The sequence below is a fragment of the Equus przewalskii genome, chromosome 15, assembly GCF_037783145.1.
Source record: "Equus przewalskii isolate Varuska chromosome 15, EquPr2, whole genome shotgun sequence".
NCBI classification, from domain to species: Eukaryota; Metazoa; Chordata; class Mammalia; order Perissodactyla; family Equidae; genus Equus; species Equus przewalskii.
In genome coordinates this window covers 71,647,959-71,675,706 of record NC_091845.1, presented here as the reverse complement: position 1 = coordinate 71,675,706, position 27,748 = coordinate 71,647,959, and the positions used below count along the sequence as shown (strand labels likewise).

Below are 27,748 nucleotides of genomic sequence, written 5' to 3'. Positions count from 1 at the left end.
TCCGAGGAGCTCCAGGCTAGGAGCACTGACCATCCTAGGCTTGACCTGCCTACCCCAAATGCTGAGGGCTTCCAAGACCCCAGGGTCTCCCAATGACCCAGGTGGAATGCTCAGGCCTGTCAAATGCACAGCAGTGGTACTTCAAGATGCCCAAAGATACGCCATGAATAAAAAAACGTTTCCCTTGTGTAGGTCGGTGACACTAAGCACAAATACTGCCCCCTCTACACCAGTGAGTGTTCACAGAGAACCAGACTAACCAGGTACGAGGAAAAGCACGAAGAAGTTCTAACCCTCCAAATTCTTTTTTTTTTCTTCTGCTTTATCTCCCCAAATCCCCCCGGTACATAGTTGTATATCTTAGTTGCAGGTCCTTCTAGTTGTGGCATGTGGGATGCCGCCTCAAGGTGGCGTGACGAGCAGTGCCATGTCCATGCCCAGGATCCAAACCAGCGAAACCCTGGGCCCCTGCAGCGGAGCGCGCGAACTTAACCCCTGGCCACGGGGCCGGCCCCATAATCCTCCAAATTCTTAACTGGAGTCCACAGAACCCCTACCAAGTGGTCCAAGGATAGAATTTAGGGCTCCATGAACTTGGATGGGAAAATTGACATCCTTATTTTCAATACTAACTGAAATATAGCTTTTATTCCATTAGGAAGAGAGGTTATAAAGCACAGCAGTGCTGGCAGTACCTGGGGCTCTATTCCAATAGGAATCACAGATATTTTCATAGCTCATTACAGTTGTTGCTGACATCTTGAAATACTGTTTTCATACACCACTGCTTCAAAAGCATAGTAAGTCACAGAACTGCCACTTGGTATTGGTATGCAATGAGTTAATAAGGATGCATATACAATACCACACCACGGTCTTGGTTTTAATTAGGTTTTGATAACTGAATGTCGATATAATTGGTTTTCCTTTGAAACTTACGTATTCTATTTTATGGACCTACTCATTATTCTGAGGGGTCTCTAGGCTTCACCACTCTGCGACAGAAGTCCCTGGCACACAAAAGGTTCAGTGATTGGGGAAGCAAGAGTGGAGGCCGTCAGGGAGAGGGGTGGAGGGATGGCAGCCAGTGGGAAGAAGAGAGGCAGCTCTCCCAATTCCATCCTGGCCCCAGGGAATATGATGTGCAGGATTTTCCATTGTGCTTTCACATATTTCTAAGGAAGACTTATTAACACTTTGAAAATTTTCAGATCTCTGGAAAACAGTTTGAGAAATGTGGATTTAAGGAATGACTGAGACTGGGAAGATGCTAGAATTGTTCGTTGTTGTTAAAAAATGTGTTAAACTTATTTGGAGCAAAATAAAGAGATCAGGGGACCCCTTTTTAGTCTACAAATGGTAGTTCATGCAAGCGGTAGCAGGTTGAATGTATCAGCGATCTAGACCCTTTCCCATCCTTTACTCGTGGTCCAGTGCTTATTAATATGAACAGGCTGCTGCTAGGGTCCACACTGGGCTGAGGGGCCTGTCAGCCAGGAGGGGGGTCACCGGGGAAGTCACTGGGCTCCTGCCCCAGCCACCTCTCTGTTGGGTGACACAATGACCTGCACACTTGGAGTACACGCTCCTGCTGGGAGCGAGGGCTACGCTCAATCATGGCTGATGGGACTCAGTGGTAGAAAACACTTCATGCCTTGCATGTGGCATTTAATTTTAGCCTGAGGATCTGAAATATATGTCCTAGATTGCAGAAAGATTCAGGGACTGGCAGGTTGTTTTCATTTATGCTGTACATCAGGGGCAAGACAAATCCAGGAGGTGGCCCACCAAGATGTCCACATTGTTTCCCCAAGCCAGTGCCATAGGACTCAGGACAGCTCTGGGAACTGGCGATTCGCTCGTCCACACTGGATGCCTCCCAAAGGAGTGGCTCCTCCATAAAGGCACTGGGCAAACTAGTGTCAAGCGGTGTCTCAGCTGACGTGTTTTCCAGAGCTGAAGCAGCGAAGTAGGTTTATGTGATGCTCCTGGCTTTTCTTTCTGTTTTGCCCAGGCATGTTGGTGGTGATATTGGGGGACTTGTCGAGCAGTCTTAGGGCAGAGGTCCCTTATGCCCACATTGCCCCATCGGTGGTCTGTAACTGTCTCTAAAACGTCCTGGAGACAGTCCTCCTCACCACTGAGGTTAGTGCCAAACATTCCTGCAACCCCTCCCTACAATATACTTAGCCAAGAAACTCTGCCTGGCTGGTTACTATGGACTCTGCTGCCAGGGCCCTCAGTAACTCTGGAAACTGCCTTCCTTGAGGGCAGGACAAGACCGCGCTGCGCTGCGCTGCATGGGGAGCAGGAGCCCTGCAGTGCGCCCGGCTGCTGGCCAAGCCCTTCCCCAGGGCACTTGTACAGAACAGCCCCACCCCCAAGCAGTGATTCAGAGCCAGATCACCCACTCTCTAAAGAGGGGCACCACTGTGATGCCTGATCATGCACTGCGAGTGGAAAATATCACACTTTAGACTAGCATGTGCTGCGATGTTTTCTGAATATAAACTTGAATCTTTCTAGACGTTGCTATGCATCAGAGGCTTTTTTTGGTAACAGCTTTATTAAGATATAATTCACATACCATATAATTCACCCATTTAAATTATACAATTCAATAACTTTTAGTTGTATTATTTTCAGAGTAGTGCAGATCACCACCATCAATTTTAGAACATTTTCATCATCCCGAAAAGAAACCCCATATCCTTTAGTCTTCACTCTCCAATCTGCCCACACCCCCCAACCCTAGGCAGCCACCAATCTACTTTCCGTCTGTACAGACTTGCCTATCATGGACATTTCAGATAAACGGCACCATACATATGTGGTCTTTTGTGACTGGCTTCTTCCCCTTAGCATAATGTTTTCAAGGTTCATCCACGTTATAGCATCAGTATTTCATTCCTTTTTATTCCCAAATAATATTCCATTGTTTGGATGGATCACATTTTGTTCATCTATCGGTCAGTTGATGGACATTTGGGTTGTCTCCACTTTGGGGCTATTACGAATAATGCTGCTGTGAACATTCCTGTACAACTTTTTGCGTGGGCATACGTTTTCATTGACTTTGGGCATATACTTAGGGATGGTATTGCTGGGTAATATGGTAACTCTAAGCTTAACTTTTTGAGGAAATGCCAAACTGTTTTCCAAAGTGCTTGCAGCATTTTAAATTCCCATCAGCAAGGTGTGAGTGTTGCAATTTGTCCACATCCTCATCAACAATGATTGTCCATTTTTTATCATAGAGGGTGTGAAGTGGCATCTCATGTGGTTTTGAGTTGCATTTCCCTGACGATTAATGATGTAGAGCATCTTTTCATGTGCTTATTAGCTATTTGTGTATCTTCTTTAGAGAAATGTCTATTCAGATCCTTAGCCCAATTTTAAATTGGGGTGTCTTTTTATTATTGAAAAGCTTGAATTTTTAATGACTATTCAACTGTGCTTTAAAACTCAGCCCCAACAGGAACTGGTCAGGCTCCTCCAATTTTCTCTCCACCCACCCCCCTAGGCCCCACCCCAGAAACAACCCCCTTCTGGAAGAACTCCAGTTCCTGAAGCTGTGGTTCTTAATCTCTTTTTGGCTAACAGATATCTTCAAGAGTCTGATGAAAACTATGGACCCTCTCCCACAGAAGACTGCACACACACATATGTACATACTTTGCATTTAATATCAGGGAGTTCCTGGACCTTCCACCACTCAAGCACTGCCTTGATTAGGTTCTTTCTTTTCGTAAGAGGTTTACAAACTTACTTCTGATTGTACTGTCAAATCATTCAAACCTGGTCTTCATGGGCAACATAAAATTCCCAAATTCTAGGCTCCCACAGACGAAAAGAGTGAACTGTCCAAATTATCAGAATGGATGGCACTGTGGTGAAATAGCTTTTATAGAATATTGCTTTCAAGGCCTGCAGTCCATCATTGCTCTAACTTTCCCCCTTCCATCCAGCCAGGCCACAAGAGCTCTGTGCCGTCATGTGTGGGACCGTCTCAGAACTAGTTCCTCTGAACTACACTTCAGCCTTAGGCTGTCAGCCGCACTGAAGCCCACCATAAGGCAGCTGTACAGGCTCTTATTATCATCAGTTCAAAAGGCTGCAGGGCCTCTCATGCTGTGCACCTAGCCAAATGCTCATACACACTCAGAAAAAGATACGCTTCTCTTGAACCCAGGGTCTGTTTTGATCTTGTGGGCACCATAAAGCTTTTTTTTTTTCTAAGGAAGAGTGTCACTGAGCTAACATCTGTGCCAGTCTTCCTCTATTTCATATGTGGCTCACTGCCACAGCATGGCCACCGATGGCGTAGGTCCACACCTGGGAACGGAAGCCGGGCTACTCAGCGAAGCACACCAAACTTAACCACTAGGTCACGAGGCCGGCCCCAAAGCTTGTAAGTAATAATGTCCCCTTCTCTGCCTTCGCCCTTAAGAAGCTCAGAGGTAACGCTGCTGCCTGCCTCCAGCAACTGGACTGGACTAGACGTTCATTTGTCAATCAACGTTTCCAGCCCTCATTTCCCCTTTGCTCTGATTCCACTGCTTGTTCCTTTCTGACGCCTTCTTGTACACTATCTCAAAGTGCCTTAGAACAAGTCAACAAATTTCTTCTCCTATACTTGCCATTCTGCACTTGACTGCCGTTCACGACAACTGTTTGACGTATGTTCTCAATGACAGACACAGCTTATTTTATTGCTATTTTTCTCACCCGTAACTTTTAGGTACTGGACTCAAGGGTGTTTTGCAGACAGATAACCATCACCCATAGGCTACCAGGTGTTATGTGTCTGTGTTTGAGAGAGAAGGTAGAATTTTTTGGAGTTAAGTAGACATTCTGAGTGTTTTACACACGTTAATCTAATCTTCACAAAAACGCTTTGAGGAGGGTAGGATTTTGATTTCCCCCACTTTACAGAGGAGAAAACTGAGGCGTGGAGAGGTTAATTAACTTGCCCAAGGCCATAAAGCTAATAAGGGGCAGAGCCAGGATTAGGAACAGGGTCCTCTGCCTGCAGTCTCTACCCTTAGCTCTGCTACAAAGAGCCCGGGGTTTGGAACCCTGGACAAGCCACTTAAATCCTCCTTGTCACATGGGATCAATGACACCCACTGCCTCCTAGACTTGTTGAGACCAAATGAGGCTCCTAGGAAAGGTAGTGTCCAACCTACAACGGGAACTCACCTTTGTCCTCCTCAGCTAAAATCTGCACAGAAATCCAGGCAAAACTTCACTGGGAACCCAGGCCAAGAGGAATGAGACAGCTCAGCCAACAACACATTATCTGTAAACACCAAAAGCAGACGACAGCACCCTCATCTTTTCATCTCATCTGGGTACGCTGATCACTGAGAGATTTTCCAAAATGTGTATGAAGAAACTAACTCAAATTTAGTTATGACACATGCTAATATCTGGCATATCTTTTTGAAAAATGAAGCTGAGAGATTACATTACAATCAAATGTTCTGACCATTTAGACAATCAGTTAACTACTTCAACTTTAAACAACACAATATAAATTTAAGGAAGTACATAGCGCCTCCTGACTCCGCAGGTACATCCAGTGACTATGGAGTCCATCATTGTCCATCCCAGTCAATACGTACTGAGGAAATTTCAGAAGCAGGCTTGTATCCTACATATTTTAAGCAGAAGCTTGGAACAGTCTGAGACACAGAAATCCCCTCAGACCAATCCACATGGGTGCAGTACTTTTAGAGTCTGCAAAGCCCTTTCGGAAACATATTTTCAGTAAATCCTCTCAACCCCATGAGGCATTATCTCCATTTACAGGTGAGAACAGTGAAGTCCAGAATGGTAGGGACTTTCTTCATCCAGTGTTTGCTTAGCATCTGATATGCCTTAGGCAGCATCCTAACTGAGGATCTAGGCAGGACCTGGTCCCTGCTTCTAAGGGGTTTCCAGTTTGGTGGGAGAGGCAGAATTTGAAGAGGACAACACGGTGTAGTCAGTGCTTTGAGAGGGGTACCCACAGCGTGCTGTGAGAAATGAGGAGAAATCTCCCTGAGTGTGGTCAGGGGGTGCGGGAAAGCTTTGCCAAACAAGATAATAGGGGCACATGAAAGTGTGTGCGAGGAGGAGGCTGACCCAAGGGACAGCACGTGCAAAGGCATGAAGTGAAGATGGGGTGCACCTGAGAAAGGACATTTATCACCGGTTCACGCTCTCTGAGCACCTCTGAAGTGCTGGGCTTGTGCTGGGTGATGAGGACCCCACCATGCACCAGACAGGCAAAGGCCTTGGCCTCAAGGAGCTTAATTCTAAAGAGAGAAATAGACAATAAAAACGTAAATCAAGTAATAAAATGCTTTCAGAGAGTGGCGAGAACTAGTAAGGAAAGAACTCAGGTCAGTGAGCTAGAGAAACGAGGAGAAGCGGGTTTCGGATGCAGCAGCCAGGGAAGGCTTTCTCCAGAGGGGAAGTCTGGCCGCAGACCTGAGAGAGGAGAACACACCAACCATGGGTGAGGTGGAGCAAGGGCTTCCAGGTAAACAGCAAGCACAACGGCCCTGACCGGTAAAGCTGGCAGCACTCCGAAACAGACTGGAGGCCAGGGTGGCTGGAGCACAAGGACAGAAAGACGACACAGCGGGTGATGGAGGCTGGCGCAGATCATGGAGGGGCTTGGAGCTACAGTAAGCAGTTCAGATTTATTCTGAGTGAAGAAGCCTTTGAAGGGTTTCAAGGGAAGTAGCAGTGACATTGTTTCATTTACATTTCTACGGATAACTCTGGAGGCACCGAGGAGAACAAATCACTGGGGTCAGGAGTAGAAGTGACACCTGTTAGGAGGCCACTTCCAGAACCTCAGTGAGAGACTGGGTTAGTCTGGATCTGGGTGACGGCAGGGGAGAAGCAGAGAAATGGCTGGATCTCAGATGGATTTTGGAGGCAGAATTGACAGGATGGGTATGACAATGGCTTGGGTATGGAGGTGTGGGTAAGGAAGGGATTAAGGATAACTCCCAGCAATGGGCAAACTTGATGCTGTCCTGACATGGAATCTTAGCAAGAGGAGATTCAGGAGTTCCCTCCTGGAAACATTCAACATAAGATGCTTTACAGACATTCAAGTGAAGATATTCCATAAGCGGTTGGGTATCTAAGACAGTAGCTGGGGAGAGAGCTTTGAATGTAGGAGTCACTGGCCTTTAGATGGGATTAAAAGCTTAAGAATCAAATGGAATATTCTAGGGAAGAGTATGCTGAGTGAGAAAACTCATGTCAAAGCCTTAGGAAGTCTTTGGAAGAGGAAAAGCCAGAAAAGCAGAATGAGATGCAGTGGGCAGTGGGATAGGTCGGAAACCAGGAAAGTCAGGTCATTGAAGCCCAGAGAGTTAGAGAGGTCAAGCGTGTGAAACGATGCTCAGGGACTCCTTAGGTCAGGGGTGACCTCAGGAGCAAAAGAGCAGTTTCATGGTGGTGATGGAAATGGGGTTGGAGAGGGTTAAGAAGAGGATGGGAGGTGAGCAAGCAGAAACCGTCACTGCAGCCAACTCTTGCCAGAAATGTTGGGGCAAAGGGGAGCAAATACATGGAGCAGTAGAGATGCAACGCATATGGAATTGAGGTCTTGTTTTGCTTTAAAGAAAGGAGAAATAACAGGTGCTTGTACGGTGACAGGAAAGATCCGGGAAGGAGAGAACCACAGGGCCACATCCCTGACCTGGCAAGCACGTGACACTTCACCTTCTCGTCTCCAGTTGCACACTCTAGCTCCTCTGCTGATCTATTTCCTATGATCCTCACACGCTGGCCTCCTTCAGGGACCCAGGCCCTGCATTCTGCTCTTCTCTCTCTCTCCACACCCTCCTTGGTAGAGCTCATCAGGAGGATCTTATCAACTCTCCATGTTTCAAAGGCCTCCTGCACATTGATCTCTCCTTTGAACCTCTCCATAGAAATGCAGCTGCCACACATCTCCGTGGATGTTCCATAGGCACCACACTAAAACCAGCCTGTCGCCCCCCACCTCTCTCTTACACCTGTGGCTGAGCAAGAGAGGGCTTCAGGTCAAAGTTCTCAAGTCCCTTTATAAACTTCCAGCCCGACTTTGTACAGTACCAGCCCAGCTGGCCAATAAGCAGCAAGACCAGTGTATCGGTCCAGATCAGGCTGACTCTGAAACTCATACTTCTACCACGTATTTCCTCCTGCAGTGCCTTCACTTTCAACATGTATCATAAAAATCTTTATTTTAATTAGTCTATCGCTATTCACATTTAAGTCAGCAAAAGGAAAGTATCACTTTAAGATAATAAATATTAATACGAGAAAAAAAAGTCTAGCAAAGTAGTTTATTCTTACAAGTTATTGCTGGAAAAAGTCCTTCAAACAAACCAGTGCAGTGAAGACACCTCAGAGAAGGATCAGCTTTTCAGATTTCTTCACAACAGCTTTGTAAAGTATGTCTCATCTGGGCGATGTTTATACGTTCACGTTTTTAAAGAGCAGCCACTCGAGACGACTGTGGCTCTGCGGTGTTTGCCTTTATTTCCACGTGTGTGACTCTGGAGAGGCTACTTGAGAGCTGTGAACTGTCTCACCGTCTTTTCGCTCTCTCTTTTCAGCTCTTCAATGTGGGCATCCAGCCGCTCTAGAATATGATGGGACCTCAGTTCCTCCTCTTCCAAAAACCTTGTAGCTATTGACCCGAGGGGAGCTACAGGCAGGGCAGACTGGAAGAGAAACAAATTTTGACATATGCACGTTAAATAGGATATTTGTAAGACACATTATTCATGATACTTTCTAACTAGCAATAACAAAAGGCGACTTTTTAAAAACACCTTTTCCTCTGAAGATATTTGTTTTGATCCTAGTGACAATAGAAAAAAAAAAAAGTTCTGCAAAAATTAACACATCTCTCTTCCTTCCCGACCCAAGCTGTATAAACGTAAAGCGTCATATAAACGGAAGGTACTGGTTACTAGCAGGGAGACTACCGCAATTTAGACTTGTACACCCTTCTGCAACCCTGAACACACAATGCTGTCCTTTCATACTCACTTTTAAAACCTGAATATGTTACTTTCATTGTAAAGTACAGAAAATCTACCTATAACATATTAAATACCAGTTAAAATCAGTATTTTCCCTCCTCCAAAATTTCAGTCCACGTTCCTTCTCCGAAGCCCCTGGGGCCAGTGGTATTTCAGAACTCAGATGTTAGGAAGGTAACACAGGACACACACCATAAACAGTCGACCCTCATTCGCAGCAGTTACTTTCTCTAAAGTCACCTCAAGCACTGAATGAGTGAACACAGAATCATTGCTCCTGGGGGAAACACACACACACCTCACACAGATCATCATCCTAAAAACAATTCAAGCTGGTAGATTCTATTTTCTTTATTTTACAAAAGAGAAAACAAGGTTCAGAAGCTAGTTTAGTGCTCTGAGGCCGCCCCATGATGGGGCCACATTTGGGCTCAGACCCTGTTCCCTGGGCCCCGTCTGCGCGTCCGGCACCGGCGCCCCACCATCTGACGGGCTCCGGGCCAGAGCGGAGGGGAGCGGGCAGAGCGCCGCCCGGCGACCGCAGCTGGGGACGCGCGAGGCCAGGGGCACGTTTTTGCAGCTCTGCACACGTCTGCGAAGGAATGCGGAGGTGCCATATGGACCAGGGTTACAGACACTTTACAGTTTAGCGAGTAGGCAAATTCACAAATACAGAATCCAGGACTAATGCAGATCAGCCAAATTACCCTAGTGGAGTCTGAGGTAACATCCCACAATCAAACACACCGATGTTTCTGAAGCAAAATGCTAAGTGGGGCAAAGTCTAAACATATTATCACATCAGTTCAGTTCAGATCAGGTCAGACTTCAGTGCCAAATAAGTTTTTCTGCCAAACTCAGGAAAAAGTTAATTCTCAGGACTTTTTTGGATTTCAGAATTACATATAAGTGAAGTGGGGACTTACTGTGAAAACAAAAAGAAAACCTTTCCATGGACTTTTTGGAACATTAAAAAGTCAAAAATACGGAACTTCCACAGGTCTAGGCCCACAGAATTGGTGATGGGAACGAACGGCCTGAGGCAAGCGCTTCGGAACAGCAGGCAAAAAAGATGGCGGAGGCTGCAGAGCAGGTGCAAGGACAAGGGGCCAGTGCAGTGTCAAATGGCTGCCTCTGCCATGAGGCCCACCACTGTGTGGCACCGAATCCATGGTCTGGACATGTCAGATGCAACTCCTTCCTCCACCCCACCCATCCCCTTTTCCTTCCAACGGTTCCTCTTTTCCTCCTTCACTATCTAGGCCTCAGGACTATCTTGGCATCCAGAGATAGCCCTCGAACCCCCTATTCCAACACAAAATGGACCCTCTCTGAAAAAGGCAGGAAGGGAATTTCCAATTAGGGTTAAAAACAAATGAATGCCTATAACATATTTCAGAACTAAGACGTATTTTGAAAAGTAATCGTGGCTGAATGCGTCTTCTCAAGCAAAACCATAAGACAGAAATACATGAGAATAACACAGGTGACTTAAGACAGAGAACCAGGAAGGAAAAATAAAACCCATCATCCTCCTCACCCTTAAAATAAAAAGTAAAATCAAACTAAATAAACTTAATAAACTAGTAAGATCAGAAAGTTTCCATACCGAAGATATAAACTCTTCTTGGTCATTTATACTCTCAGAGACAGTGTCAGAAAAACTGGCTTCGTTTCCTTCTAGCACTGAAGGCAAAGACTGAGTTTTACACAGAAAGTTAGAAGGCAGAGAGATGGTGGAGCTGTAAGGGCTGCTCTGAGCACTCAGGGGGCTGAGGACCCTGGACATGAGCTCTGTACTATCCGACACTTGATCTCCCGGAGAATGAAGACCTGTTTTGTAGTGGTCAGTCTGTATTCCATCATGTCTGTGCTGGCCATGGGTTGGCCTGGATAGCAGATTAGAAAACAAAACAAACATTGTAGCAACTTTTCTCTTTGAAAACAGAAGTGTTGTAAGAAGTTCTCTTAAAATAACCGAAGAGGCTAACTAGTGAGGTTGTAATTTACAAAACGAGCCGCACACTCAGACCAGATGTTCTTTCATTGATTCAGGCCCCAAATATCCAATCCCGCTGCCAGCCCTCGGCCCTCACACACTTACAACACAGCAAGGCAGACGAGCCGCCAGAGTAGTCCAGTGTGGTCAGTGCTCGGGCAGGGGCAGCACTGTGCTCAGAAGGCACCTACCCTCATGTGGGGTGGAGGTGAGGGCGTCAGCAAAGGCTTTGGGTAGGAGAACATATAAACCATATAGTAAGAGCTGAAGCTGGGCGGTTTTTCATTGAATGCTGACTTCTTAGGGTAACAGCCTATAATTAATTGCCCAAAGATACAAAAGAAGCTTCTTATAAAAAGCCAACTTTTACTTCTTATAGAGCAAGTGGGGTTGGGGAGGTGGGAGGCAGCATGAAAAGGCTCAGAGGATAAGGATGTTGCTTACACCTACATCCTGAGCGTCTACGACCAAAGCTTGAATCAAAGTGCTACATAACCCCCTTCACTCGTTACCCTGGGAGTAGCAGGTTAAAGTAGTTTACTTGTGCACACTGTACCTCAGAATTAACACAGAGTCCTCTGAGGAAGACTTAATCTCTGTGAGTCAGAAATTATTCTCAAAGAAATGAGAATTATATTACAATGAGACATTTTAAATAAACTGTGAAGAAATTGTACTTGAACTCTGTATTCTTGAACTCAGGTGCTCTGCTGTGTGTTGGTTTAAAGATCCTGTCATGGTTTTTCCTGCACATCTGAGTAGAAATCTCCAGCTTAGATTTGGTATCCATCAAATCTTTCTGTAGGTGTTGATTTTCAGACACTAATTTATTTAAGGCCTCAATATAGTTCTCCTGGAGGTCTGCTAGTGAAATCTCTTTTGCCTAATAAAAAAGAATATTTGAGTCACTTAATTTGTATAAGAATACTTGTGATCTGTGATATTGCTGGTGGAAAATCACATTGTTTTTACTTGTAATTAGTTCATCTATGGCTTGACTTTGGAAAAAATGAAGATTTGTTTTTGGCCCTCTTAAGACTAAGAGAGGAAAAGGGTACTGTTCCTTATAGTAAACGGGGTGGGGAGTTAGAAGCACAATGGGCTTTCTCGATGAGCAATGGAATATCCAAGGAGCTGGAGGAAGGCTGGAACTAGAACGGAGGAAAGCTACAGTGAGAATCAGAAACAGGGAAAAAGAAAGAAAATAGCAGCCACCAGTTCTGCAAGAAAGAGAAGGTTGAAGAGCCCCAGAACACCTGTGGAAGAAAATCGAGAGACTTAGTCCAAAGACAGAAATTTCAACAAAAGGTTCTGAAAAGGAACTCTGGCTGGCAGGGACAACTTCTAAATAAGTACTCTCTGGTCTTAAATACTTATACATACCGTTGGCAGCTATTCTCGTGTGTGAAGTAAATTTGGACATGATAAGGCAGCATTCAAGTATAAAGTGGGAATTACTACTCTGCTCTGGTCTGGGTTCTGTCATCATAAATTCTATTGCTCTTCAATTCTAGGTGTTTCCTGGTAATACAGTATTTGAAAAAACAGTAGTCTGGACCATTTTTTTCTAATATCAAAATATTTTTATTAGCATTCTGAGAGATTACAGTAATCTTCTATTGAGTTTAACATGATATTTAGTTTGGTCTTTTCTATAAAGAATTTTCTGAAAATAAGTGGGTCAAGAGTGGTTTGAGGTGGTGTAGTGGTTAAGTTCACACACTCCGCTTCAGCAGCCTAGGGTTTGCAGGTTTAGATCCCGGGCGTGGACTTTGCACTGCTCATCAAGCCACACAGTGGTGGCATCCCACATAAAATGGAGGAAGATTGGCACAGATGTTACCTCAGCAACAATCTCCCTCAGGCAAAAAGAGGAAGATTGGCAATAGATGTTAGCTCAGGGCCAATCTTCCTCACAAAATAAATAAATAAAAAGTGGCCAGTCCCGTGGAGCAGTGGTTAAGTTTGCACACTCTGCTTCGGCAGCCTGGGGTTCACCAGTTTAGATCCCTGGTGCAGACCTACGCACTGCTTATCAAGCCATGCTGTGGCAGGAGTCCCATACATAAAGTAGAGGAAGATGGTCACAGATGTTAGCTAAGGGCCAGTCTTCCTCAGTGGAAAGAGGAGGATTGCCAGTGGATGTTAGCTCAGGGCTAATCTTCCTCCAAAAAAAAAGGGGTGGTTTGACAAAGAGAACTTATCTAACAAAAACATAAACTTTCAAATACAACTTTTAGCTATCTGTGTACCTGTAGTGACAATAAGCTACAAAATTTTTTAGTAAGTTGTCAATGCCAAATAAAATCTCAAAAAGAAAAAATTTGCAGGACATAGGAGTTAAGCTGTAGACTACTGTCAATTTTTTAAATGTGGTAAATAATTTGTGTTATCAGAGCTATTGCTTTTATTATTAAGATAATTAATTTTATTAAAATAGTTATTTAACCCAAACATTCATTTGTAAAGGTATTCTACCTTCCTAGGTGGTAAAATGCAAAAAGTTACTTTCTTTTTGTTTTGTTTTTTTGAGGAAGATTAGCCCTGAGCTAACTACTGCCAGTCCTCCTCTTTTTGCTGAGGAAGCCTGGCCCTGAGCTAACATCTGTGCCCATCTTCCTCTACTGTATATGTGGGATGCCTACCACAGCATGGTGTGCCAAGCGGTGCCATGTCCGCACCGGCGATCCGAACCAGAGAACCCCGGGCCACTCAGAAGTGGAACGGGTGAACTTAACTGCTGCACCACCGGGTCGGCCCCCAAAAAGTTACTTTCTAATAATTATTCTTAATATATGCAACATGTTCACACAGTGTGTAACTTCAAGACCAGAGGAAGTTTAAACTGCTGACAGGATTTTCATCAGCCAGAGTTTGATGTCTGATGTCACTAAATACACTTTTGTAAAAAAGATAATGCTTGCCTTTGCCAGGCATCTTTAAAAATTTTCTCGGATTTATTATTTTATTAATAACAATTACAGATAAATGAATGTGAAAGATAATATAGAAACTGTATAGCAAGCACACATCTGGCTGTGTAAGGAAAGGACAGTAAAACCACTGTTAGATGGAGGTTTCAGAAGAAATTAAGCTAAATGGAATCTCTGAACATAGTCTGGCTTAAGTGCCCCTGAGAGGTCCCAACTCTTAAATATGAATGGGTAATCACTCTGTAAGATCCTCTCAATCAGGTATTGATGAATCCTAAGCCTTTTGAAGATTCTGTGGTGTAAATCAGATTGGTTCTTGGCTTTCTCCACTACCGGTTTACTATTAGCTTTATCAGGGCATATAAAGTCATTTTCCTTCCCTCCCACCCTCCCTCCCTCCATCCATCCATCATCTCCCGCCCTTACAAAACGTTTAGCTGTTGTCTCCCCTCCTATTTTTTCCATCCTTCTAGGTTTGTGCTTTTTAAAAAATCCTCTCATTACAGTTTTAGAGGATCTGGGGAGAGAGCAAGATTAGATGCATATTTTCATCTGCCACCTTAAATGACAGCATAATATTTCATATTATAGAGAGCCACAAATTAATCATCCCTCTACAGATTAACATTTAGTTTATTTCAAAATTTTGGCTATTGCAAACAGCAATGAAATGACCATTTTTGCCCATTTGCTCCTATAGGAAGGGTTCTTCGGGAATGCAAACTAACATGGCTTTCTGGAGAACTACTCAGCAATGACTATCAAAATCAGAAACGCACACGACTCAGGAGATTATAGACTAAACATATTTACAAGTTTGATGGATATTGCTAAACTGTCCTCTAGAAAGGCTCTATCAGTTCACTTTCTCATCAACAGAACATGAGCGAGGCTGTTTCCCTATAACCGTGCCAGCACTGGCTACATTAGTTTTCAAAAATCATTGTCAATCTAATTAGCAAAAGAATGTTTATTTTGTTTTGATTATTAGGGAGGTTGAGCAGCTTTCCTTGTTTACTGGATTTTTGTATTACTTCTATGAATTATCTCCTTATGTCCTTTGCCCATTTTTCTACTGAATTACCTTTTTACTATCTTTGTAGGAATTCCCCATATACTAATATTTTATAATAATCTTTTGTCTGTTTAGAGATTGTTTTCCCCTAGTCTCTTAAGTCTTTTTTTATGGGGTCTTTTTCCATCCAGAAATTTTACATTTTTATGTTGTAAAATTCTTTATGGTTTCATGATGCTAAGAGAATCTTACCTTCCCAAAAGATTATAAAAGTCATGCCCCATATTCTCTTTTAGTTGAAATAAAGTATTCATCTAGCATTTGCACTTTCTCCCACCCCAGCCCCCATAATCTATAGTTAGGAACTCAGAACTACTTGGGAGCAAATAGGGGCATTGTGTAACTATGCATCTTCAGAGGCACATACTCTCTGGAAGTACAGAAAAAAAGAATTTCTACAATCTTTGGGCATTTGACCTACATCAAGAAAAGATGGCTCAGAATAGATGGAACATTTTGCAAATTATAAAAATTTTATAAAAAAATAGTTAAAAGAGCATCAGCACTCTTTGATTCACTGTTAGCTACTCACACTCTCTCTGGTTTCACAGGAGTTTGTCCACATTTCTCATCTTCCCTGCTGGATTACTTTCAATCTCTTAAAGGCAATAATCCTATCTTATTCTTTCTTGTGTACAGTCTACTAAAATACTTTGAACATAAGAGATTCTAGAATATTTGATTAAATGAATTATATCTTGTATAAATATAATTAAAACTGAATTATTTAAAAGATGATATACTTTATAATGAAAAGATATTGTGAACATAATAATTACAATAATAATAACAGCTTCTAACATTTATTGCACACTAATAAATGCCAGGCACTGTGCTAAGCCCTTTAAATACATTCTCCCTATTAAGAACACAGACTGTACATGTATTTTATCACATACACAACATAAAAAATATCTTCCAATTGCTGGAGTGGAGATTCATATTTTGTTCATTTCTATCATTGTCTTGACTTCTTTTTTTTGAGAAAGTTTCTGCAAAGGATCATTCCATAGTTTGATCTTAATTCTCTCTTTACAATATGAGTATTTACAAAGAGATCTGTTTAAAGGCTTAGATAGTAGAAAAACTTAAGTTTCTATTTATGTACCTCATGTAAACCCAATTTCAATTTCATCACCATTTCAGAAAGATGACGATTTTCCAACTTGAGTGACTCCAGCTGATCCAAAATCTCCTGAGAAGGGAAAAGCAGAAAACAAACAAAAACATAACAAATCAAATGCATCTTACAAAAATCTTTCTGCATGTAATTTTCAGTAAGCAAAGTTACATTCTTCATTGATATATACATAAATATTTTCTGAAAATATTTTTTAAAAAGGTGTTTCGAGATGAATTAACAGACACGTAATTAAAATACTCTAAGAGGATGAATCAGTTCACTGGTAAATCCCAAACCGCAATCCTCTAATTTGGCTTCTACCTCCAACATCATGTATTGCACTCCTTTCACAGTATATTAATTTGTTTCAGTCCTCATTCTCCTTAGCTTTTTTGCTTGACCAGTCCTACTTAAAAAGATTCCTGCCTTCTTGGCTTCCTGCTTCCTCACTGAAAACTATGTCATTTCCTTCCTTACTGCTACTTTTTCTTTTTTTAGCTCCACTCTAACCCTTTTTTACCCTAAATGAGTAGTATCCTAAGTTTGGTTCAAGTCTCTGCTCTTCACACTCTATGCTTTCTCCTCAGAATCTCTAAGTCCCTCGGGCTGTTTCAAATGCCAGTTTCATGCAGACTTCCAGCTCAATCCAACTCTGATTTCAATCTTGCACCCCAGGCCATCTGTGGAACTGAATATTAGATATTTCCATATGAAAATCCAGCCTTTATCTCAAATCAAATGTGCCAAACCAAGGTGCCCTCCACTGGCTTCCCTATTTTCTGTACTTTTCATACAAATTCAGCATTCTCCCCAAACCTCCCTACCTTTTCTCTATTGCACTAAAGAGCATCACTTTCCACTTAGTTGCCCGAGTTGGAATTGAGTGACATCTTTTCCTAATTCTGTGCAACTCCTGCTCTCCATCCAACCAAATACAAAGCCCAGTCAATTTTACCAGTCAAATATCTCCAGAATTCATCCCTTTCCCTCTACCACCCTTGCCCCCCACTCAGGCCACCATCTTATTGGTGAAATAGCGCTGAGTGGTCTCTGTGCCCTTGCTTCTTCCCCATGTGATGACGACAGAGACCTTTTATCCCGCTTAAAGCCATTCTCTACTGACTTCAGGACAACACTAAACTCCTCTATGTGGCTGACAGGGCCCCTCAGGAGCTGGTCCCTGCTTTCCTGTCTCAGCCCTGCCACTTGCCCCTGGAACTCTAGTCTGTCACCACACATCACAGAAACAGTCTCTCTACATGTCTGTATCCACTCTCACCTCCCCACCAAGCCTCACTAGAATGCTTGTTCACCAGCATACTCTCACCCGAAGCAGGTGTCTAATTAAATACTGTGGAAATTATATTTTTAATAAACTCAATCTTCAGAAACAAACTTTAAATAAGAAGAGTTTTTGTTCAAGCGTCACCTCACGCTCTACGGCTTTTTCTTCCGCCTTTTGTATCTCTGCTTTGAGTCGCTTTTCCATGTCGGAGGAAGAACTTTTGGTGGAGGCAATAGTGATATCTCGCTGATGTAACTCCCGAGTGAGTTGGGAGATTTCCAACTTCATTCCTTCTAGAGCAGAACTGTAACTTTGTTCAGTCTGTAAAATCTGATCTTTCAACTACAAAGAAACAGAAAGGAAAGCATGAAAAATTATGAGAAAGCATTAGATAAGAAAATATATTAATAGTTAAAATAATAAGGTAATTTTTACCTTACCTCAGACATGAATCTTTTCCTAGATTAAATATGCAGGAAACTATCAATCTACCAAGCTGCATATCTGTGCTGAAGGTCAGGTGTTTATACCCACAATCATTTATTAGATCTCACGTCAGGGAGAGATGCGTTATCCAAATGCTGAGAGCCAGCATCAAAGTCCATGGACACATTATTTAGAGGACAGCACCAGTGATTTTCATACTTTTTTTAGTTGCAAAGCTAAAAATTTTGCTTATATGGTTTCCTGGTCCACAGAAGATAAGAGAAAGATGAGGAGAAGAAAGGGGCTAGAGTAATCTCAAAGAAGAGATAAAAAAATACGAGTCCGCACACAGGACAGTGAGGGCCCATAACGTAGAGACAAACAGCTCTGTAAACCTCAACAGTCAATGACGGTATTAACTAGACCACAGCACAGAAGAGAATACATATCCATAACCATCTTTAGTCAATGATAGCTCATATAAAACATCTTTTTGCAAGCAAGAAAATGTACACCTTTTAGAAAGCGTTTCCTTAAAACACGTTTAAAATAAAGTTTTAGAGTTTTCAAAGGGGGCAGGATTCAATTATCTTGAAAATATTTACATGGCATCCCTGAGGATGACAAAGAAAGACACTTTCCCTAGACACATTCCAGGTGCTCGTCTACTCCTGAGTATCAAGTGGCCCTTTGGACTACACACTTCTCTCCTTAGATATAACACCTATAACCTTCCAGCCCACAGCTCAGTCCATAAATACACACAATTTTGTGATCCCAGGCATGCCAATTTTTACCTTCTTGATCTCTGCCCTGTACTCATTGTTATACACTTCCATCTTCTTCAATTCTTCATATTTTTCCATTAGCTCTTGGCTCAGCTGTTTACATGTTGTACTCACAGATTCCAAGCTGTACGAAAAAAATAAGACAACATACTTAAAAGAAAAACACTGAAAGCCACAAATGGAATTATCTAACCTATCTTCTTGATGTCCAAGAAATATCTTAAACCTCACCTCTCACTCCAAATTAAAGCTCGTTTCCAACTTTCTTATTAGAGGAAGCTAAATCTATTCAAATTTTGACGATACTTTTGATTTCTGTGTTTACCAATAGTCTTTCCTTCCCTTTAAAATTTAACTGGTTACAAAATTCTGAAGATTACAGCAATTTAGCTAATTTTTTCTCTCTACTTGTACAGAAGCTGCCATCATAATCCCAATCTTCACTACACTTAATTACAATTCCATCCTACACACAGCTGCCAGAATAATCTTCTTTAAAGAGTTTCCAACTTGTCACCCTTATTTAAGAATCAATCTCTCATCAGATAGAAGAACCTCTGGGGCACCACACTTGTCTTATCTCACTGCTCATTTCTATTAATAAAACCTTTTGGTTCTAAATCGATAGGCTTTACTGTCTGCCATGTGCCATTTGCTATGCCTGATGTCGTCTCTTCATACACCACCCCCTTGACCACAAAGCACCTTCCCCTCCCAGCGGGCAATGGATGGTCAACACCCTTTCAAGAATCAGACCAGCATTCACCTGACAGAGCTACCCCACCCTCACTCCCCTAATCACCTTCAATACAGTTTATTTTTAATTTTTATAGCTTGAATGTAGAAATTTTCTAGAATTTTCTACTTTAAATTGCTTTCAGGCCCTTTAATGTATATATTTTGTCTCTCAAACTACAAATTCTATGATTAAAATAATGTGTTTCCCTTCTTATCTCCCTCCAACCTTGTCCATCATTCCCTCAGCTCCTGCATCCTCTGGTTCTAGATCGCTCAATAAATGCTTAATAACCACCTAGACTGTTTCAACCACACAGTCAGCTTACCAGAGAAGCTATCACTAAAAACACCATCTTCGCAACACAGCACAAACACAATCACTTAAATTCCTCCAGTTCTTGTTTTAAGGAATACTTTGTTCAAACTGAACACCACAAACTGTCTAAAAGGGTACATTTTCTACCTGCATTTTGATACAAAGGAATAATTTTTTAAAGTCATTGTTTTATATTGAACACTGGTGTTTGTATGTATTTCTTCCAATTTTACCTATTTCTAAAAATCCTAGAATGCTCATTTATTTGGCACTTACTATGTGATTACCGATGTGTCAAACTCTAAGGTAGAGAAAAGAAAAATCCGAGATAATCTTGTCCTATGGACAGATGGGAAAATGGGGGCCTAGGGAGGCTACAGTGTCCAAGGTCACACTGGAAATCAGAAACAAGAGATGTTTTCCGAGCCTGATGAGAGCACAGTAAAAGATTACTAAAAAGCCAATCAGTGGAAAATCTATAATAAAAATGTAAATTTTAGGTTCTAATGTCAAAAAGGAATAATAAACTTCATTTTACTCAATCTAAAGTGTGCGTGTATATCTCAATAATGATAACCAAGAATATCTTAAGTATCCCAAAGTGAAAAAGAAATAAAGCAAAAACTGTGTATCTATGTGTATGCATGTATATTTCATATGTACAGAAAATATTTAGTGGTTTCCAAAAACAGAAAGAAAAGTAAAAATAAAAAATGTATTGCTTAAAGATAAACTTTTAAAAGGGTAAAACGGCAATTTTTTTGTTCTTTGTCTAAAGACCAATAGTTTATGTATTTCATCTTTTACATTTTACAGGAATGTTAGTGTACAAATAATCATGATTCATGTTCAAAACAAAATATCAAACTCTGCCTAGTCAAAAAGTTTAGAGGTATGAAAAACAAAAGATGTTCACAAGTATGACAGCAATACAAGTGAGCTGAGCATGGTAGAGCATAAGCCAGGATTCAGTTAACGCCCAAGGAAATATCAACAGCACTCAAGCAAAAGGAAGGTGCACCATGTGTCCCATGTGACCTGGCCGAGAGCAGCTCCAGGGGGGCGGTTGGTAGACAGGAAAGCCTGATGGAGGCAGTGCCACGCAGGCAGAGGTGAAGTAGAGATGGTCAGTATAGGCGACTCTTTAGAAGAATTTGGTTTTGAAGGAGAGCAGAGAAATATGGAAGTAACTTGATGGGGATATAAGATTAAAGGAAAGTTTTAATATTTTTCCCAAGATGAGAAATATTAAAGCATATTTTATACCACTGGAAATGATTTAGCAGGAAGAAAGAAGTTTATGACATAAAAGAAGAAAGAAAAACTGTAGAAACAGTACACAAGTGGAGTCGCAGGAGCACAGACACAGCATCCACCAGTGCATCCACTGTAGCCAATTATGAGCACAGACGCAGGCGGCCTGGTCGATTTGGTGGGAAAAAGATTAGGAAGTTCTTCTTTAATTGCTTCTGTTTTCTCAATGAAATAAGAAGTTAGGCCATTTGTGGACACCAGAGAAAAAAACTTACTTTTTCAGTAAAACTACTATATTAGTTTACTTTATCAATATGCTGACAAAAAATCATTTTTTAAACTTGAACATTTTTGAAAAAGTGTATATAATTATCTACCTGCCTTCCAGACGAGTCACCTCTGCCTGCAGAATTTCTTCACTCGTATGGGTAAGATCCAGCTGGGAGAGCACGTTGTCTAAGCCCCCCTGCCCTTGAGAGCTGTACCTCCTTTCTGCCTGAGCCTCCTCCAGTGACCTGTGAAAGGACACAGGACTGTTAAAGGCCCTTTATCTTTGCAAACAACAATAATGCGCAACACCTTCATATTTTCCAAGTGTTCTTGGTAATGAAACTCTTTGGAACTCTTCAGTTTGTCTCCTGCTTTACGAAAAGAGTAAAGAGGCAAGAGATGATGCTTCTCGAAAAAGTCAGCAGCAGTTTACTCCTTATTTAACTGTAATTTAGCCTCTTTTTCAAGGGAAAAAGACAAAAGGACAAAAATCACTTCTTGACACTTGATACCTTGAGTCAAAGAAACTAAAAAGTTACAGGAGAGTTCTGGCAAGAAGAGAAATGTGCAGCAGACTTAAATCAAGTGAAAAGAACACAGCTCCTTCTCCTACTTTCCACCACAAACCTCACAGCAATAATTCACATATAGAAATAAAATTAGTTTTAGGAATTTTTTTACAAGGGTTATCTCAAAAGCTGCTTATTGATGACATTGATGATAAGTAGCTACTAATCATGACCTATTCTCCCAAGGCAGGGAGGCCTCTAGGAGATGTGGACTACAATTTCTTTCACATTTGGAGTTTCACCAAGGATATGGATTGACCAAGGGGTTTTTAACTTTCTAAACATCAGAGTCTCTTGGTTAGAGATCCAAACTGGAGGTAGAAAAAACTAAACACAAAATTTTTTTTAACACTATAAAAATTTAACTCAGAAATTAAAACTGTAAAAGAAAACCCCATAATATGATGAAACACAAAATTATGAATATGCAATATTAAAACTGGTGCTCAATGCCAAACCACCAAGTGGCTAAGATTTCCAATTAAATATACCTTATGGCCTCTAGTGTATGTTCAGTGTCAGTTGCTTTTAATTTTGCTTGTAGCTTCTCCTTCTCCATTCTTTCTTCAAGGATGAAATTTTCTTGAGACTGAAGAGTTGCCTTCAATTCTCTCTGTTCTTCTTGCAGAACCTGCAAAATACTCAGGAAAAAAGTCGGATGTTATTACAATTTTTCTATTTCATGAGAAAAGGAAGCCAGGGAGTCAGACTCTAAGTTAGACAGCAGACACAATATTAATAAGGCTATCAATCTCTGATCCATTGGCCACAAGGTAGGGAAGAAACAATAGATTTTAGAACCTAATTCTAAGTTAATTATTTTCTCTTGAAACATGCATACACACATTTCCCCAATTATAGTAATTTTAAAACACACCGCTAACAGTTTTTCAGATTCCCTCAACTTTTCTTCTTTTTGCTGCTGCTGTTGCATAACAGTCATGTTAGTTCCAACCAAGTCATTGATCCTCATGGTGAGGCGCTCTATTTCCAACTCATTGGCACAGATAGTGTCGTTGGCCCGCTCCAGCTTGCTGCTCAGGTGCTGAATTTCCGACTGGCTGGACAGCTCCACAGACTCTAACTTCTGTTTCCTATTGGCCAGCTGAGCCTAGAAACACACAGATTATCAATAGGTAAAAGTGAAATGATAAAAGAATAACCAATGAATAAGGAAGACTACAATGAACTTGAGTTTTACTTCTATAAAAACATAAAGCATTCACTCATTAAAAAAATATAATAACCCATACATGATTTTAAAAAAACCCTCATGATAAAAACTAGGAATAGAGGGGAACTTTCTCAACTTAATAAAGACCATCTACAAAAACCACACAGCTAACATCACACTTAATGGTGAGAAACTCAAAGCTTTCCCACTAAGATCAGGTACAAGGCAAAGATGTCCCCACTCACCACTCCTTTTCAACATCACACTGGATGTCCTTGTTAATGCAATAAGCAAGAAAAGGAAATGAAAGGTATAGAGATTGGGAAGGAAGACATAAAACTGTCTTTGTTCACAGATAACATGATCGTCTATATAGAAAATCTGAAAGAATCAACAAAAAATCCTCTTGGAATTAATAAGCAATTATAGCAATGTTGCAGGATACAGGTTAATAAACAAAAAGTCAATCACTTTCTTATATACCAAAAATGAACATGTGGAATTTAAACCAAAAACACAATACCATTTACATTAACTCTTAAAAAATTTAAATACTTAAGGATAAATCCAACAAAATATGTACAAGATCTATATGAAGAAAACTACAGGGGCTGGCCCCACGGCTGAGTGGTTAAAGTTCTGTGCACTCTGCTTCGGCAGCCCAGGTTTGCAGGTTTGGATCCCAGGTGCAGACCTACTTCATTCATCAGCCACGCTGTGCAGGCATCACATACACAAAGTAAAGGACAACTGGCACAAATGTTATCTCAGGGCCAATCTTCCTCAAGCAAAATAAAGAGGAGGTTTGGCAATGGATGTTAGCTCAGGGCAAATCTTCCTCACAAAAAAATTAAATAAATAAATAAAAACTACAAAACTCTGATGAATGAAATCAAAGAAGAACGAGGGGTTGGCCCCGTGGCTAAGTGTGAAGTTCCGCTTCAGTGGCCCAGGGTTTCGCTGGTTCAGATCCTGGGTGCGGACATGGCACCACTCATCAGGCCATGCTGAGGCAGCATCCCACATGCCACAACTAGAAGGATCCACAACTAAAATATACAACTATGTACTGCGGGGCTTTGGGGAGAAGAAGAATTAAAAAGAAGAAGAAGAAGAAGAAGAAGAAGAAGAACTACTAAATAGATGGGGAGATATTCAATGTTCATGGATAGGAAGACTCAATATTGTCAAGATGTCAGTGTTTCCCAAAGTGATCTATGGATTCAACACAATCCCTGCAAGTTATTTTATGGACATCAACAAACTGATTCTAAAGATTATACAGAGAGGCAAAAGACTCAGTATAGCCAATGTAATATCGAAAGAGAGGAACAAACTTGGATGACTGACACTACCTGGCTTCAAGACTTGCTATAAAGCTACAGGAATCGAGACAGTGTAGTACTGGTGAAAGAATACACAAGTAGATCAATGGAACAGAATAGAGTCCAGAAATAGACGCCTCTAAATATAGTCAATTGATCTTGACAAAAGAGCAAAGCCAACAAAATGGAGCCCAGACAGTCTCTTCAACAAACGGTGCTGGAACAACTGGACAGCCACATGCAAAAAAAAAATGAATCTAGGGGCTGGCCCCGTGGCCGAGTGGTTAAGTTCGCGCGCTCCGCTGCAGGCGGCCCAGTGTTTCGTTGGTTCGAATCCTGGGCGCGGACATGGCACTGCTCATCAAACCACGCTGAGGCGGCGTCCCACATGCCACAACTAGAAGGACCCACAACGAAGAATACACAACTATGTACCGGGGGGCTTTGGGGAGAAAAAGGAAAAAATAAAATCTTTAAAAAAAAAAAAAAAAATGAATCTAGACAAAGACCTTATACCTTCCAAAAAATTAACTCAAAATAGATTATAGACTTAAATGTAAAATGCAAAACTATAAAACTTCTGGAAGATAACATAGGAGCAAACCTAGATAATTTTGGGTATAGCAATGCCTTTTGCCTTTCTAGATATGACACCAAAGACATGATCCCGGAAAGAAATAATTGATAAACTGAGCTTCATTAAAATTAAAAACTTCTGCTCTGCAAAAGACAATGTCAAGAGAATGAGAAGACAAGCCACAGACTGGGAGAAAATACTTGCAAAAGACACACGTAATAAAGGACTGTTGCACAAAGTAAAAAAAGAGCTCGTAAAACTCGACAATAAGAGAACAAACAACCCTATTAAAAAATGGGCCAAAGACCTGAACAGGCATTTTACCAAAGAAGATATACAGACAACAAATAAACATATAAAAAAATGATCTCTGTCATAAGAGAAATGCAAGTTAAAACAATTATACACCTATTAGAATGGCCAAAATCTGAAACAATGACACCAAACTCTGGCGATGATGTGGAGCAACAGGAACTCTCACACACTGCTGGTGGGAACGCAGAATGATAGAGGCTCTTTGGAAGACAGTTTGGTGTTCTCTTATAAAACTTAACATGTTCTTACCATACGATCCAGCAATCGCACTTCTTGGTATTTACCCAAAGGAGCTGAAAACATATGTCCACATAAAAACCTGCACATGGATGTTTATAGCAGTTTTATTCATAATTGCCAAAACCTGGAAGCAACCAAGACGTCCTCCAGTAGGTGAGTGGATAAACAAGCTGTGGTACATCCAGACAATGGCGTATTAATTAGTGCTAAAAAGAAATGAACTATCAAGCCATGAAGAGACATGAGGGAACTTTAAACACATATTACTAAGTGAAAGAAGTCAATCTGAAAAGGCTATATTATACATGATTCCAACTAGAAAACATTTTAGAAAAAGCAAAACTATAGACACAATAAAAAGATCAGTGATTATAGTGAAGGGGGCAGGGGAGAGATGAATAGGCAGAGGACAGAGGAATTTTAGGGCAGTAAAAGTACTCTGTATGATGTTATAATGATGAATATATAGCATTATACATTTGCCCAAACCCAAAGACTGTATAACACCAAGAGTGAACCCTAAGGTAAACTATGGTCTTCGGGTGATTATGATGTGTCAACGTAGGTTCATGCTTGGTAACGAATGTACTATTCTGGTGAGTGATGTTGATAATGGGGAGGCTGTGCATATGTGAGAGTACACAGAAAACCTCTGTGCCTCCCTCTCAATTTTGTTGTAAACCTAAAACTGCTCTAAAAAAAAAGTCATAAAAACATTTATATGATAAATATCTTAGGAAAGAGGGGTAAGAAGGAATTGAGAGAGTAAAGGGATTCCTCAGGAGAAGAGACCTGCCCACCTATTGAAAAGACAGCTGCATTATTCTATCTCCTTATGCAGAAGTTTAACTGCACTCAGGAGTCATCATATGGAAAAACTGGATTTATCTCCTGTTTAAAATATAGGAAATAGGAACTGTAATGCATTATTGTATTTCTTATGAAAGTTCAGAAATTAAAATTTTTTAAAAATCACTAAACTTCTTAAATTTGCAAGTCAAATTCTCCCCTCTGCCCACCCAAGAAGATGTTGCATGTGGTCAATTATTCTAAATTTCGTTTCAGATACATTATAAACATACATATTCAGATGATTCAACCTGACGACAAAATGTTTAAACTGGGGAGGGGGGAGTTGGAGGAAGGGAAATGTGGAATTTTGTTCCTTGAAGAAAAAGGTGTTCGGAGGGAGGAGGGATTGGCTCCATCATCAATTTTTGGACATTCCCTGAGCTAAAAGATTTAACCAAATATAGTGCATCTCAAATTAGTTTCTTTCAATGATGTATCTACTGATGGTTAAACCAATTAGCAAGTCTCACAGACCTGTAGTATATAGTTCCTGCAGACATAGACAATTTTTAGGCTCTGCATCCTAAGCACACTGGTTTTCAGCTCCCAACTTCCTAGGTTTCAAAAGTTTTACTCCAGCATCCTATTCTTCACCTACACACGGAAGATGGACACAAATCATCTGAGTAAGGAAAACTCCTCTTATTCTAAATATTTTTAAAAGGTAAAGATACACAATTTTATTTTAGAAATTAAAGTGGAAATGTCTCTGGGAACTCTGCTGCAGATTTAACGATTTTATTATATACAGTACAGGGCCAAATTCCACACTGTAGTCACATAAAGTAGATGGTCAATAATGCCAGTGAGCTACGGAGAGGGTGGGAGGAGAAAGGTGAAGAGACAGACAAATGGTGTTTGTATAAATTACAGATCAAGGTTCTGGTGTAAAAAATCAAACTTTTTTTTTTACCAGATTCCTACAATAGCAAGAAAGAAGAACATCAAATAGGTTTAGATCCACAAGAGTAACTGCCAAGCATGCAACTGTCTCCAAATTTTTAAAATACAATATAAACTTTTTTTCCCCAAGAGGAAATCTTATACAGAATCCTGTGCAGAATAAATAATTGAAGAGACTGGGCGAGAGTGAGAAGGAGAAAAGGGCTGAAACTCGGCTTGCAGAACCTCCCCAACCCTGGCCTCACCCGCACAGCAGCCCTGGGGCTTGGCAGAACACAGCTAGAAAACCACTGCCCAATGGACACTGAGGATGAAAGACAATACACAATTGCAAAACACTCCCATTGTCTTTTTAACGCTGCAATAGCTATTTAATACCCTTCAGTTAAAAATCTGTGATCTCAGAGTAAACCCAATGTTGAAGTTATACTAGTTTAACCAGTGAGTCTAGATTTGACACTTAAAAACTAACCAACTTCTTGGTTTTGAAGAATCAAGAACATCGCCTTCTTTTATTGATTCACTGTTTTAGTGACACAAAA

General features: G+C 41.1%; 1 protein-coding gene across 50 annotated transcripts in view; it reads right to left on the bottom strand.

Annotated features, from left to right (window-relative positions):
- Positions 1–8,325: 8,325 nt before the first annotated feature.
- The window catches only part of CEP63 (centrosomal protein 63), a 46,533-nt gene continuing 27,110 nt past the window's right edge, over positions 8,326–27,748 (bottom strand). For 24 of the 50 annotated variants that reach the window (XM_070576095.1, XM_008512903.2, XM_070576111.1 and 21 more), the window contains 9 exons: positions 22,698–22,931; positions 22,312–22,451; positions 21,359–21,496; positions 18,683–18,797; positions 17,604–17,801; positions 16,160–16,246; positions 11,721–11,926; positions 10,654–10,933; positions 8,326–8,720 (listed from right to left, as the gene is read on the bottom strand). In XM_070576095.1, the coding sequence (XP_070432196.1) occupies positions 8,562–8,720; positions 10,654–10,933; positions 11,721–11,926; positions 16,160–16,246; positions 17,604–17,801; positions 18,683–18,797; positions 21,359–21,496; positions 22,312–22,451; positions 22,698–22,931 (1,557 nt within the window). In that variant the 3' untranslated portion in view covers positions 8,326–8,561. The remainder of the gene's footprint in view (positions 8,721–10,653; positions 10,934–11,720; positions 11,927–16,159; positions 16,247–17,603; positions 17,802–18,682; positions 18,798–21,358; positions 21,497–22,311; positions 22,452–22,697; positions 22,932–27,748) is intronic. The other 26 variants (XM_070576124.1, XM_070576123.1, XM_070576122.1 and 23 more) reach the window with 2 other exon arrangements.